Source organism: Chiloscyllium plagiosum, chromosome 6 (genome assembly GCF_004010195.1).
Source record: "Chiloscyllium plagiosum isolate BGI_BamShark_2017 chromosome 6, ASM401019v2, whole genome shotgun sequence".
NCBI lineage: Eukaryota > Metazoa > Chordata > Chondrichthyes > Orectolobiformes > Hemiscylliidae > Chiloscyllium > Chiloscyllium plagiosum.
Window position 1 is genome coordinate 28,286,986 of NC_057715.1, and position 12,870 is coordinate 28,299,855.

The 12,870-nt window shown below is 38.4% G+C and overlaps 1 protein-coding gene across 14 annotated transcripts in view; it reads right to left on the reverse strand.

Annotated features, from left to right (window-relative positions):
* Window positions 1-12,870, reverse strand: part of mycbp2 (MYC binding protein 2) — a 199,675-nt gene that overhangs the window by 67,903 nt on the left and 118,902 nt on the right. For 12 of the 14 annotated variants that reach the window (XM_043691414.1, XM_043691407.1, XM_043691412.1 and 9 more), the window contains 5 exons: window positions 7,922-8,146; window positions 5,155-5,287; window positions 4,784-4,855; window positions 3,375-3,500; window positions 1,467-1,511 (listed from right to left, as the gene is read on the reverse strand). In XM_043691414.1, the coding sequence (XP_043547349.1) occupies window positions 1,467-1,511; window positions 3,375-3,500; window positions 4,784-4,855; window positions 5,155-5,287; window positions 7,922-8,146 (601 nt within the window). The remainder of the gene's footprint in view (window positions 1-1,466; window positions 1,512-3,374; window positions 3,501-4,783; window positions 4,856-5,154; window positions 5,288-7,921; window positions 8,147-12,870) is intronic. The other 2 variants (XM_043691421.1, XM_043691413.1) reach the window with 1 other exon arrangement.

A 12,870-nucleotide genomic window follows, 5' to 3' on the forward strand; every position in this document is an offset into this window, starting at 1 on the left:
ATACATGGACTACTTTGAAGAATCCTGCAGCCTGAGTATACAATAATAACTTTTGAGCCCCTGGTCTAAGCATCAGCTGTAACATACACAGGGGCTTAAAAAGATTTCGCTGTGATCAGCTTCTAAAGAGATTGTGCAAAAGTCTTTGAGTTACTTGGAAGCCAGAAGTTAACTGTAAAGGTTGCAAAATAACTTGACAATTTGATCTCTACTACCTATATCATTTGGGTTAAAGTCTCAAAAGATGAAAATAATGGCAATCGTGCAGAATCCACAACCCGACCTTGCCCTGACTGTTTAGGATTAATTAAAAGATTTGTTTTTAAAGAACAGGTGTATCAGAAGATGCTGTGTGGTGACTGTGTGTTTTGGCCCAGTGGTCTCCACCACAAGCTCCTTGTGATTACTGGATGTTGGTGTGACAGAGGTTCCTCATTTTCTATTCCTCAACAAGAACTCAAACAGGAAGTCATTTTGAGAAATTTCAAGGTGCTCAATCTGGGGAAACACTACAATAGGTATGAAGGTTAAATTGATCCAAGAGATAAAATGCCTGACTGAGAATGAGTTCAGTGAATAATCGATGTCCAACTGCAAGATGGTAGAAGTAGTGGGTTTTCAGGTTCCATTAAGATCTTAATAGCCTGAACTTAAATCATACCACACAGGAGGAAGTGTTAATCTGATGCTCAGTGCTTTTCTACAAAACGCAGAGGGAAAATTAAATATTCCACTTAATGTTACCAATCTACTTCATGCTTCTCTTGCTAAGCTCATAAGTGCTAACTTTAGATCTCTACTTGGTCTGAAAATATGTCAGTTGAGATCCTTGCTTTCCAGGGACGGTGTTAAGGTTATGAACTAGACAAAGGAGCTCAACTAAAAAAAATTTGCAATGGGCAGCATGCTAATGTGCAAAACGTTACTATAAAGCTTGACATTATACACATAACTGAAACAATCAAGTCATGATGAATATAAAAATTAGTTTATTGAATCATGGTGTGCTTAAGATATCTTCTATACATGGAAAACAAAAAGATAGAACCTTTACATTACAGTCCAGTAATTCTGGAAGTCAACCAACAAAGAACATAGACAAAATAATTAGATTCCTCAAACATGCCGCCAGAACCAACTTAAAATTTGGAATCTTCCAAAAAATTTTATTTGGATGCAAAATGAATCAAAATTGCAAGAATGGTCCTGTAAACTACATTATTCAAATTTCAAATTTAAATTCAGTTTTGAACTCATAATATTCCAATTTTACAAAGTTATGGGCAAATGAAGCTCAACAGATTCCATTGAATTAGGAAAATAAACAAGCTTTATTTTGGAAGGAGAATGGAAGACATTACCTTGCCATAGTTATTAAAAATTAATATTCCTTCCTACCTTTATTCGAATAGTGAAAAGCAAATGAATACTCCATAATATTCCCCATCATAATACCCTACACTTACCAGGCTCAGTGAATGATCCTATGCCAAGGTCTGCAGTGATTTCATCTTTAAGAGAAAAGTTTGGGATACAATTAACAAAAGCTTTTTAACACAAGTTTATAAACTGTTGTTTTAACACAAAATGGAAGCAACGAGAGTGAACAAGAAATAATTAAATACAGCATACAATAATATGACTCAAAGCCAATGTATATAAACAAGGCACCACAGAATTATCAACATTTGCTTTGAAAATTGCTAGTGAGTTTTGGGATTCACTTTTGAAAGGAGTGCAAGTAAACCTGGACTAGAAAGACTCTTTCATTCCAAGCAATTTTCTGTACCAAGAAAAGAGAGTAGATTTTCATTTTCAGCATTAATTAGCTCAAGTACACATATCTTATCACTGGAAATGGTGCATGGATTTCCAAATCAGTATAACTGTTAAACATAATGATGTGTGATGATTTTTCCAATCAGAATCAACATAAAACAGTGTGTTTGTACCTTCAGTTTTCTCCAACTTGCTAGCATCATTCTAACGGCAAAGGTGCCCTCTCACCCAGGGTCCAAATTAAATACAGGTATAATAGATTGCCTTCAATCTTTTAGTTTGGAAAGCTAACACCGTTGTGCATGACAGCAACAGGTCTCCAAAATGTATACGACTACATTATTCTGGAGCACACAGAAAATAACCTACTTTATCTGTTTGAAGAAACCTATTGAGCCCTATTAAGAGCTATATAGGGATACTTTCACTTTGAGGTCATTAATCAGCCTGCTAGACATGACCAGATCTAGAACAGCCTTCTCTCTTTCAAGAAGCATTATAAAACAAAATAGCACAAAGTTGCATGGGGAGAAAGATGAGGAGACAATCAACAGCTTGATCAGAGGTTTTAGAGTTAAAGTAGTATTTAGATTTTGACAGTGTTGCCGAACAAAGGGACCTGGGATGCAGATGCATAGTTCGTTAAAAGTGGGAGTTGCAGGTAGACAGTGGTGAAGGCAGCATTTGGCATGCTTGCCTTCACTGGTCAGTGTACAGGAGTTGAAGGTCATGTTGTGACTGTACAGTACATTGGTGAGGCCACTTTTGGAATATGGAGTTTAATTCTCGTCTCCCTGCTTGTAGGATGGATGTTGTTAAACTTGAAAGGGTTCAGAAAAGATTTACAAGGATATTTCCAGGATTGGAGGGTTTGAACTATAGGGAGAGGCAGAATAGGCTGGGGCTATCTTCCATTGAGTGTCGGAAGCCAAGGGATGACCTCATAGGGGTTTAGAAAATCATGAGGGGCTTGGAGAGGGTAAATAGCCAAGGTCATTTTCCCCAGGGTAGTCAAATCCAAAACTTAGAGGGCATAGGTTTAAGATGAGAGGGGAAAGATTTAAAAGGGACTTAAGGGGCAAACTTTTCATGCAGTGGGTGGTGCATGCATTTGATGAGCTACCAGAGGAAGTGGTGGAGGCAGATACAATTACAACATTTAAAAACCATCTGGAAGGGTACATCAGTAGGAAGGGTTAAGAGAGATATGAGCAAAATGCTGACACATGGGACTAGATCAGCTTGGGATACCTGGTAAGCATGGATGAGTTGGATCGAAGGATTTGTTTCTATGCTGTATATCTCTTATGACTACCTTTGATTTAACATCTTCAAGATCACAGAATGAGACACACACATGGGTTTAGGGAGGAAATTCCAGAGCTTAAAGGATTTCTGCCAACAAACGTTACTATAAATGCTATTTCAGAGACTGAATTCTATTTCTTTCTCTTTATTTATGAACCAAATAATTCCAATTAGAAAAGGAGAGAAACACAGAACAGACTGACTCGAATGAAGCAGCAAAACAAAACAGGGCAATATTTACAGTATGTGGATCCCCTCTAACTAAATACATGATAATTTTCACATACCTTTAGCATTTGCAAGACTGTAGTCAAATCCTTGAGTATTGTTTCCACTTGCACTCCTGTTGAAAGCAGGAGCTGTGAAAGGACTAGGTGGTGGTGTTTGAGGTGCTTGATCCAGCAGTGCTTGTTCTGTCAAAGAAAATTATTTTAAGCAATTTTTGGCAAGATTGTAAACTAAGTTAGGGCAGCTTAATAAAATTAACATTTGCACTGGGGTCAAAATTTACTAGGCGTAATCATGGTTTTAAAACTGCGGTTTTCTGCTGTATTGCTTGGAAATTGAAGTGCAAAATGCTTACATAAATATTTGAGATTACACTGGAACAAAGGAATGACAGTTTCTGTGTTACATTTAATCCTGAATACCTGCTAGAGGGGCGTTGAGCAAAAAGGGGAAAAGAACAACCATCATATAGCAATGGAATATTCTTTTCAGAGTATGTTTTCGAGTCCAAGGCCTTTTGACAAAACAGATGTCTCATTTTAGTATGAGATTTTAATGGCTCAGTAGGTGAGTTCACATTGGGAAGGGGCTCTGAAATTGAAGCCTAACAACAATATTGTGAATTATGTTTCACTCTTGGTAACTTATCTCATCTCTAAGATACACTAGAAGGTAGCAAGCTTGAACTGTATCAAATTCCTGAGTGTAAAAACATCCTTCAAGCTAAGATCCTTCTTTATATACTTCTTTACATACTTCTTACAAACATATTCCAAAAACAGTAAACACATTATATCACTTCACCTAGTAGAGAGCAATAAATATGGAGGAATGCTTGCTACCTAAGAAAATAAATCTACCTTTTGCAGCCTCCATTCTGTTGACATTCATGTACTAAGTTATGAATTGCAGAGCTAGTTTCCAAGGCTACCTGCCCTAAACATGTCTCCCTACGAGGCTTTGTTTAATTCTTTTTTATGTGCTCCTCTGGAGAGAAGCAGGATTCAATGATCAGTGAAGGCACTCCTGGGAAGCTCTTACCAGGACATGATAAGTGTCACAATGGATGGTTCTGCAGCCTTCACCTGATATTCTGAAAGACTAGTTTTTGGAACTACTTAGTATTTTGATGCTTTCAGCCAACTCTTACCAAAAAGAAAGACACTGTACAGACATGTTAAGGTCGAAAATATTGGATTTTCCTAAAACAAATCTCTGCCCAAGACCGTGACAGATTACACCATAGATAACTTTAACCGAGCAGGTCTTTGAACCACAGCCTGCCTCACCCAGTCATAACATCTTTCTTTATTACGTGACTCACTGAATAGGCATGATGTGTTCCTGCACGGATTCTCACAGCTAAAGGAAGATCACCACTGATGCTCCTCAAAATAGTGGCAATGCTGGTGCATTACCAGCAAAGGTTGGGCACAACTAAAGGAATTGAACCACAATTGTTTTATACCTGTTTTTAGAAAATGAGCTCTGCAGATTAAATAGTTATCACCAGACTGAAGACAGATGCAGCTACAAGATACTGGTGAGAAATAAGAGAAAAAACTCTAGTACAAGTACATCATAAAGGAATAAAGTCTTCCCCACAGAAAAAGTCATGCAAGACTACAGGCTGTAAAGTGTGAATTAATAATTCGAATAATGAAATAATTTTAATGGAATTGTTATTTCAAGTGGCATTCTGAGAGATTCAATTTGTACTTTTGTATGTAGGATCACAAATAATCAGCTTTAGCTTCCAACTTTGAATATGTTTTGAAAATACCACTGAGAACAGAATTACTTTGGCACAAAGTGATTAACTGAATAATGAGCACCTACCCTCTTCGTGTCTGAGGTACTGATTACCACCTCGGTCTCTGGCTAAGGACCAGGCCTCACCTTCACCGCTTTCACAGAATTCCACCATGGTGTTCTTATCTAGCTGGATCCATATGCCCTCGTGATTTGCCACCTATTATACAAACAACACTTTTGTCTTGCTCCATATTTAACAATAGAATTTGGGTGCCTGCAGAGTTCAGACTGTTTAAATATTTTACATCTCTCAATTTAAAATGCCTTAGCTTGGAAAGGTCTTTTATAGCCTAAAGATTATTACACTGTGGTGTAAATTAAAATGCTGAATACTTAGGAAACAAAGTCGGAATATGATAGCCTATTGAATTTCTGAATTTTTAACCACTGACTGCTAAAATGCCACTCTGATTTTAAACACAAAAGGCTGGAATTTGCTGGAGCAGGGGTACACATGGCACCATGAACAGTTCAGGTTTTCCTCTCACCTTTCGCTTGAAATGAGTTTAACTTGCAAATTGATGGAAGGAGCTGATACTAGGTGGAGCACAACATGGCACCCAGGACTTTGAGTGGATGATGGAACCAATATTGTCTCAACCAATTAGGATAAAGGACTAAGAAATAAATAGAATGGTATAAGGAGCAGGTTGAAGTCTCACCTGCTTCTGAACTGTACAATAACACATCTAACTAGGTTGATTAAATAACGGGTCTCTTGTGGTACAGTGTTAGTGTCCCTACCTCTGGGCCAGAAGGCATGGATTCAAGTCCCATATGCTCCAGAGATATATCAAAACATTTCTGCACAGGTTCATTAAAAAATATGGAGAAATAAAGAGAGGAAGAACTGACAATGAGGACAAATTCACTATCAATTTAGGTGCTGAGAAATGAAAGGAAGAAATGAGATAGACAGGAAACAGAAATGTACAGTGGGTAGGAGGGGACGTCTGGAAGAACATTTGAGCAACACCTGACAGAATTCTATAGTGGGGGTTGCAGGATTGCACACAGATCCATGAAGGAAACCTAATACATTTTGGGGAATGGAATGCTTTGGGCAGGATGGATTTGACAACTTATGGAAGTGAAGGATGGGGATCAAGGGATGATTGTAGATCCTTATTATAGGTGTGCATGGACAAATGGAGTGGATGGGTGTCTTCAATGGGAAAAGGGCATCCCACCCCCACCACATCATACCCTCCCGCCCTCCAAATGATGATAGTGTCCACAATCTTCTACTCTGTTAAGCATCTTGTGAAAAACAGAATACCTACTCACCTCCTCACTCCAACCATTTTATGGCCTGGATAGTGTAATATCAGGGTAAACTGAACTTGGAACGAGCTCAAGCAGCTTGCAATTACTTATTTGCATACAGTAGGCTGCTGATTTCCCACCTTCCATATTTTTGGTCATTATTAGCAAAGTGGTGGGTTTGCCACTTGACCTATAGTACGCCCCTCACCACCACCACCCCCAACTGCAGACAAACATCCAGCACAAAGAGAAAAGAAACAAAGTGGGAAATTAAGAATTTAAATTTTGTAAGGCTTCAATACTTAAAACTGAAGGACACTGTACCATGCACACAACCATGGATAAGTTACTCAATTTTAAAAATTTAGAGGTGACAATCATTGAAAGTCATTAACAATTATTATACACGATTGACATTTTAGTCCCATTTCATAGTTAACAAGAGAACTCTGCATAGCTTCGATTGTTTAAATGTTTTGTGTCTCTATCATTTCTATGTTTGTTCAGTTCTGATAGCAGGTCATTGTTGATGAAAACAAGTATTTATTATTAATAGTAGTAACTACATGATGAAGGCAGTGGACAATTAAGGAAGCAAATGCAGCACCTTCACTAATATCATGAAAAACAAATATGGACACTGCTTTCACCATTTGCAATTCACAAGGTACCTTTTCCTTGTCACAAGTTACTAGCCAATTGTTCATGAACAAACATTCAAAAGTTGGTGCTATTCACATGCCATCATATTTTCAGCAAATTCCAGCCCAACAGATTTTTTATTAAGAAAAAGGTCTTAGAATTATTTCTCATGAATGTATCGTTCTTGAATATTTCTTTAAAAACCATATTTCATAAATAAGGATCCGCGATAAAGATTTATTGAGTGTAAGTACAGGATTCAAAATGCGTGAATTATAGTTTTCACTGTTTCACTTAACACTCACTACAACTACTAAATTTAGAATAAATTTGACATTTAAATTACACACTCAAAATTGTTAGATTCTGTGAAATATAATAATTTCAGTAAAATCTAACATAACACAATTTAGATGCTTAGTTTTGGCTTTCAAATTATAAAAGGAGCAGCCAGAATATATTTACCAAAATTTCTGCAGCAATTTGAGAGATACAGGAATAAAAATGTATTTTTTATAATTAATTTGCAAAGACAATCCAATAAACAAGAGTTAAATCAGTAAAGAAAATTAGTTCCTTAAGTGTAGAATACACAGAAGCAAATCAAATCAAAGCAATAGATCATGTTGAATCATAGGATTTTTCAGCTCAGAAGCAGAGTACGAGCCTTCAGATCACCAAATTTGGTTAGCACGGTATAAAAGCTTCCACGATTTGTCACAGCACCCAAAGGCATCATTTCTAATTTTCTTAATGAAGGAATTATACCAATATCAGATGTCCTCTTATAATATTATGCAAAAGCTTGAGAAGACATCAAATTTGCAGCATTTGCTCTAATGTGTTGATTGGTACCTGCAATAACACTTTCATGAATCCATACCTCGCCTAATGCCTTGACTCTGTTCCCAAGAACTAACATTCCAATGGGGATACCTCTAAGGTTAGGGCAGCTCCTGATGTTGTGCCCTGAAGGCCCAGTCTTCACTACCTTATATACTCCTGGTCCGCCTTGCAGGAACATCTTTTCCTGCTCTTTCAACACTACTTCATGGGACCGACGTGAATTTACTTCTCTGAAGTAATCATCAGTGATGGATTTAGGCTCCTGGGAAGAAAAAGCAGATAAATTTATTGTGCTAACTGTAACCTGTTAAAATTAGTTTCTGAAGTGCAGAATAAACAAAAGTAAATCAGAAAGCAAAGACTTCTCATAATAAGTTCAAGTCAATGCACATAGCATTTCTGCCACAGAACACGAGAATATAATACTTACCTTCATACAATGGATTAAGTGTCTTTGCTATTTGCGTGCAAACAGCAAGAAATCTTAACAGTCAAAAAGCAATGTGGGTCAGAAAGCAGCCTATGTGGCATTACCAAGTGCCCCAGGATCCCCTCTCAGTCTCTATGCTGCCCGACATCCAGTACTGGAGGAGATAAAACGCCTGAAGGAGGGCTTATGCCCGAAACGTCGATTCTCCTGCTCCTTGGATGCTGCCTGACCTGCTGCGCTTTTCCAGCAACACATTTTCAGCAGAGATAAAACTTCCTCCAATTGAATATTTGGAATATCAAAATGATAGCCTTCAGTCTTGGCAAAAACTCCATTCTGTCGCCAACTCCAACCTTTCTGCTAACAACTGCTTGCCAACTTTATCTTACTCACCCCCAAAGTGAGCTTCCAGACACAAGTCTGACATCGCCAAGACCATCTACTTCCACCTCCATAACATTGCCCAAATCTGCCATTACTGCAGCCCATTTGCTGATGCAACACTCATCTATGCCTTTGCTCTAGACTCAACTATTCCAATTCATTACTGGACATTTCAGCCTCGAACCAAGAACCATGCATAAGTACCCCTATACTCGCTAAGCTTTGGTCAGCAATGGCTCAATATTAAATTGTTCATTCCTTGTTTCAGCTTTCTCAATGGCTTTTCTCCTCATTACCTTTAATTTCCTCCAGCCCTACAACACTCCAAGATATCTGCAGTCCTCCATCTCTCGCACCTCCCATTTTAACCACCCTAACAGTTGTAGCTGTGAATACCTACCAAGCTCTGGAACTGTCTTGCTAAAACTCTTTGCTGCTGCTTCCTTCTTACCTTATGATGCTTCTTAAAACCCTAACTCTTTGACCAAGTTTTAGGTCATCTGTCGTCTTTGCCTTAAAGTGGATTAGTGTTAAATCTTCATCTGATAAAGCTCGTCAAGCTTGAGAGAGTTTACTGCTTAAAAGGCATTATATAAATATAAAAGGTTATTGATATTGCTGAGAATTGCTAAACTCTTACAACTGGAATATTTAAATGATAAGGCTGAAATTTGTATCTTCCGAAAAGTCGAAGGGTACTCAACAATAGTAACTGTTAAAATGTTTCATTTTTACTAAGGTTAACGAAGATTTCTACAAGATCGCTGAAAATGTTTCAGTAGAGAACAAGCTCTCAAGAAAAATTTGATGGATGGTGACAATACATGAGGAGGACCACTGAACCCATGTCAGCTCTCTGAAATGGCAATTTAGCTCAACCCACTTACCCCGTAGCCCTGCACATAAGTTTGGGTGCTTGTTTTATGCTCATTTGAAAGCAAAAGTTGCATCTCCCTTGACCACACTCTCAAAAGCAGTGCATTTCAGACCACAGCCACAGCGTTAAAAAAAAAAATGTGTTTTTACATGTTCCCTTTGGCTCTTTTCCCAACCACCTCAAAACAGTGTTTGTCTCTCAGATTTTGTCAATGGGAATGTTTGACATCTGTCAAGAGCCATCTTTGTGCTGATCACATCTATCACATTTCCTCTCAACCTTCTCTCTTTTCAAAGCCACCCCAGCTTCTCCAACCTCTTCATATAAATCAAGTTCTTATGCCTGGAATCATCCTAAAATGCAATGCCCACAAATGGGGACACTGTGTTTAATAAAGGTTCAACATAACTGCCTTGTTTATGCATTCTGTGCTTCTATTTATAGAATTTGGAATTCTAACTATTTTCTCAACTTCCCCTATACCTTCAATAACTTGTACAGACTTTCTTACTGTTTGTTTCCGCACTCGGTTTAGAATTGTCCTTTATTTTATACTGCCTCCCCTCTCACTTCATAATTCATACTTCTGTTACATTCTTTAATTAAAAGTATTCTGTAGCTGCACAATTTCATTATCAAACCCTTACTAAAAAGTTAATTGCATCCCTTCACAGCAAATTAAATAACTAAGTAGTTTACATCTGGAAGATGAAAACCTGGAGAAGACAAATCACATATCGAGAAACTGTTTCATGCTGTGTTTGTGCTCTGAAGGTTAAGAAATAAAAATCTGATATGAAAAATTATGAGCAAAGTCATGTTATACAAAACAAATGTCATCAAGATGTTGATGCCATACAAAACTTACTTTTACCTAGATTTATTTTTGAAAGATTCATAATATTTCAGCAATTAAAAAAAAACACTTTTAAAGATCTAACACCGAGCATTTACACTTACGTTTAAACCTACCTGACACTACACAAACAAATCCATGTCATGGTATCCATGGCCCTGGATGCCTTTACCAACATTAAAGGAAAGTTAATTAACAACGTTTAGGAGATACTTGGAGTGGTTTCTAACTAAGATAGGTGAAAGTGAGTACTGCAGATGCTAGTAAGATTCTAACTAAGATGCCAAGATAGCTTGATAAAATGTTTGAATTAACTAAATCATCACCATATTTATACCATAATATCCAATTAATCAAATGTTGAAATATGCATTTAAATTAAAAAGCTCAAATTACATTCCCAACCAGATACAAAATTCCAGTCAGTGAATCTAACTGAAGTCCAACTGATCAAACACAAATCAGTTTACTAAGTGGGGTAGCATGCCTGAAGAAATTGATGACACATTCTTCAATCTTGAAGCAAAGCAAGGTACTCTCCAATGGAATAAGGAGCCAACAGCACTAGCATCCAAAGTTAGTATGTAGCCAAATGTCTATTCACCCTCCCATTTGAAATAAGATTGATCAGATGAAAATTACTCAAAAGTAAAGACCTAAGATAAAACAGAGCTGAAAAATGTGTTGCTGGAAAAGAGCAGGTCAGGCAGCATCAAAGGAGCAGGAGAATTGACGTTTCAGGCATAAGCACTTGTTCAGGAATCCTGAAGGAGGGCTTATGCCCGAAACGTCGATTCTCCTGCTCCTTTGATGCTGCCTGACCTGCTGCGCTTTTCCAGCAACACATTTTTCAGCTCTGATCTCCAGCATCTGCAATCCTCACTTTCTCGAAGATAAAACAGACCAATTAGAAAATATGAGCTTAAAATAATTAGTTAAGCATAAATTACATTTTTGAGTAACACAACCTAACTCTTCTATTATGACATGGCCCTATCTGTGGTGTAAGACAAATATGTTTGATTATTACAAAGTCTTATTTTGTTTGATTGAGTCAAAGTTCACATTCAAAGAGAACCTGAATATTTCACTTGAAGGAACGATACCAGGATCAATCATATTTCTGGAAAAGGTCTGTTCACAGTACTTGCACCAGTCATTTTGGCTTCCCAAGCACTTCATTCGCAAGTATATTCCACAATTCCAAAACAAAGTAATATTTAAGGAAATGAGTGCCCTTAAACCTGACCTAAGCTATGTAAAATAGCTTTCCACTGCATAGGCACACTACACAGTCTCAAAAGGACCTGGATCCAACTGCAGCACTCTACAGAATCGCAATGTTTCCGGCACAGAAAGAGGCCACTTGGCTCCATTGTGTCTGTGCCAATTAAAATTTATCCACCCAACTTAGAGTCATAGAGATATACAATACGGAAACAGATCCTTCGGTCCAATCCGTCCATGCTGACCAGATATCCCAACCCAATCTAGTCCCACCTGCCAGCACCCGGCCAATATCCCTTCAAACCCTTCCTCTTCAGATCCCATCCAAATGCCTCTTAAATGTGCAATTGTACTAGCCTCCACCACATCCTCTGGCAGCTCATTCCATACACGGACCAAACTGCATGAAAAAGTTACCCCTTAGGTCTCTTTTATATCTTTCCCCTCTCACCCTAAACCTATGCCCTCTAGTTCTGGACTCCCCCGCCCCAGGGAAAAGACTTTGTCTATTTATCCAATCCATGCCCCTCATAGTTTTGTAAATCTCTATTAGGTCACCCCTCAGCCTCCAACACTCCAGGGAAAACAGCCCCAGCCTGTTCAGCCTCTCCCTATAGCTCAAATCCTCCAACCCTGGCAACATCCTGGTAAATCTTTACTGAACCCTTTCAAGTTTCACAACATCTTTCCGTTAGGAAGTAGACCAGAATTGCACGCAATATTCCAACAGTGGCCTAACCAATATCCTGTACAGCCGCAACATGACCTCCCAACTCCTGTACTCAATATTCTGACCAATAAAGGAAAGCAAACCAAACGCCTTCTTCACTATCCTTTCTACCTGCGACCCCACTTTCAAGGAGCTATGAACCTGCACACCAAGAACATAGAACAGTACAGCACAGAACAGGCCCTTCAGCCCACAATGTTGTGCCGACCACTGATCCTCATGTATGCACCCTCAAATTTCTGTGACCATGTGCATGTCCAGTAGTCTCTTAAATGCCCCCAATGACCTTGCTTCCACAACTGCTGCTGGCAACGCATTCCATGCTCTCACAACTCTGTGTAAAGAACCCGCCTCTGATATCCCCTCTATACTTTCCTCCAACCAGCTTAAAACTATGACCCCTCGTGTTAGTCATTTCTGCCCCGGGAAATAGTCTCTGGCTATCGACTCTATCTATGCCTCTCATTATCTTGTATACCTCA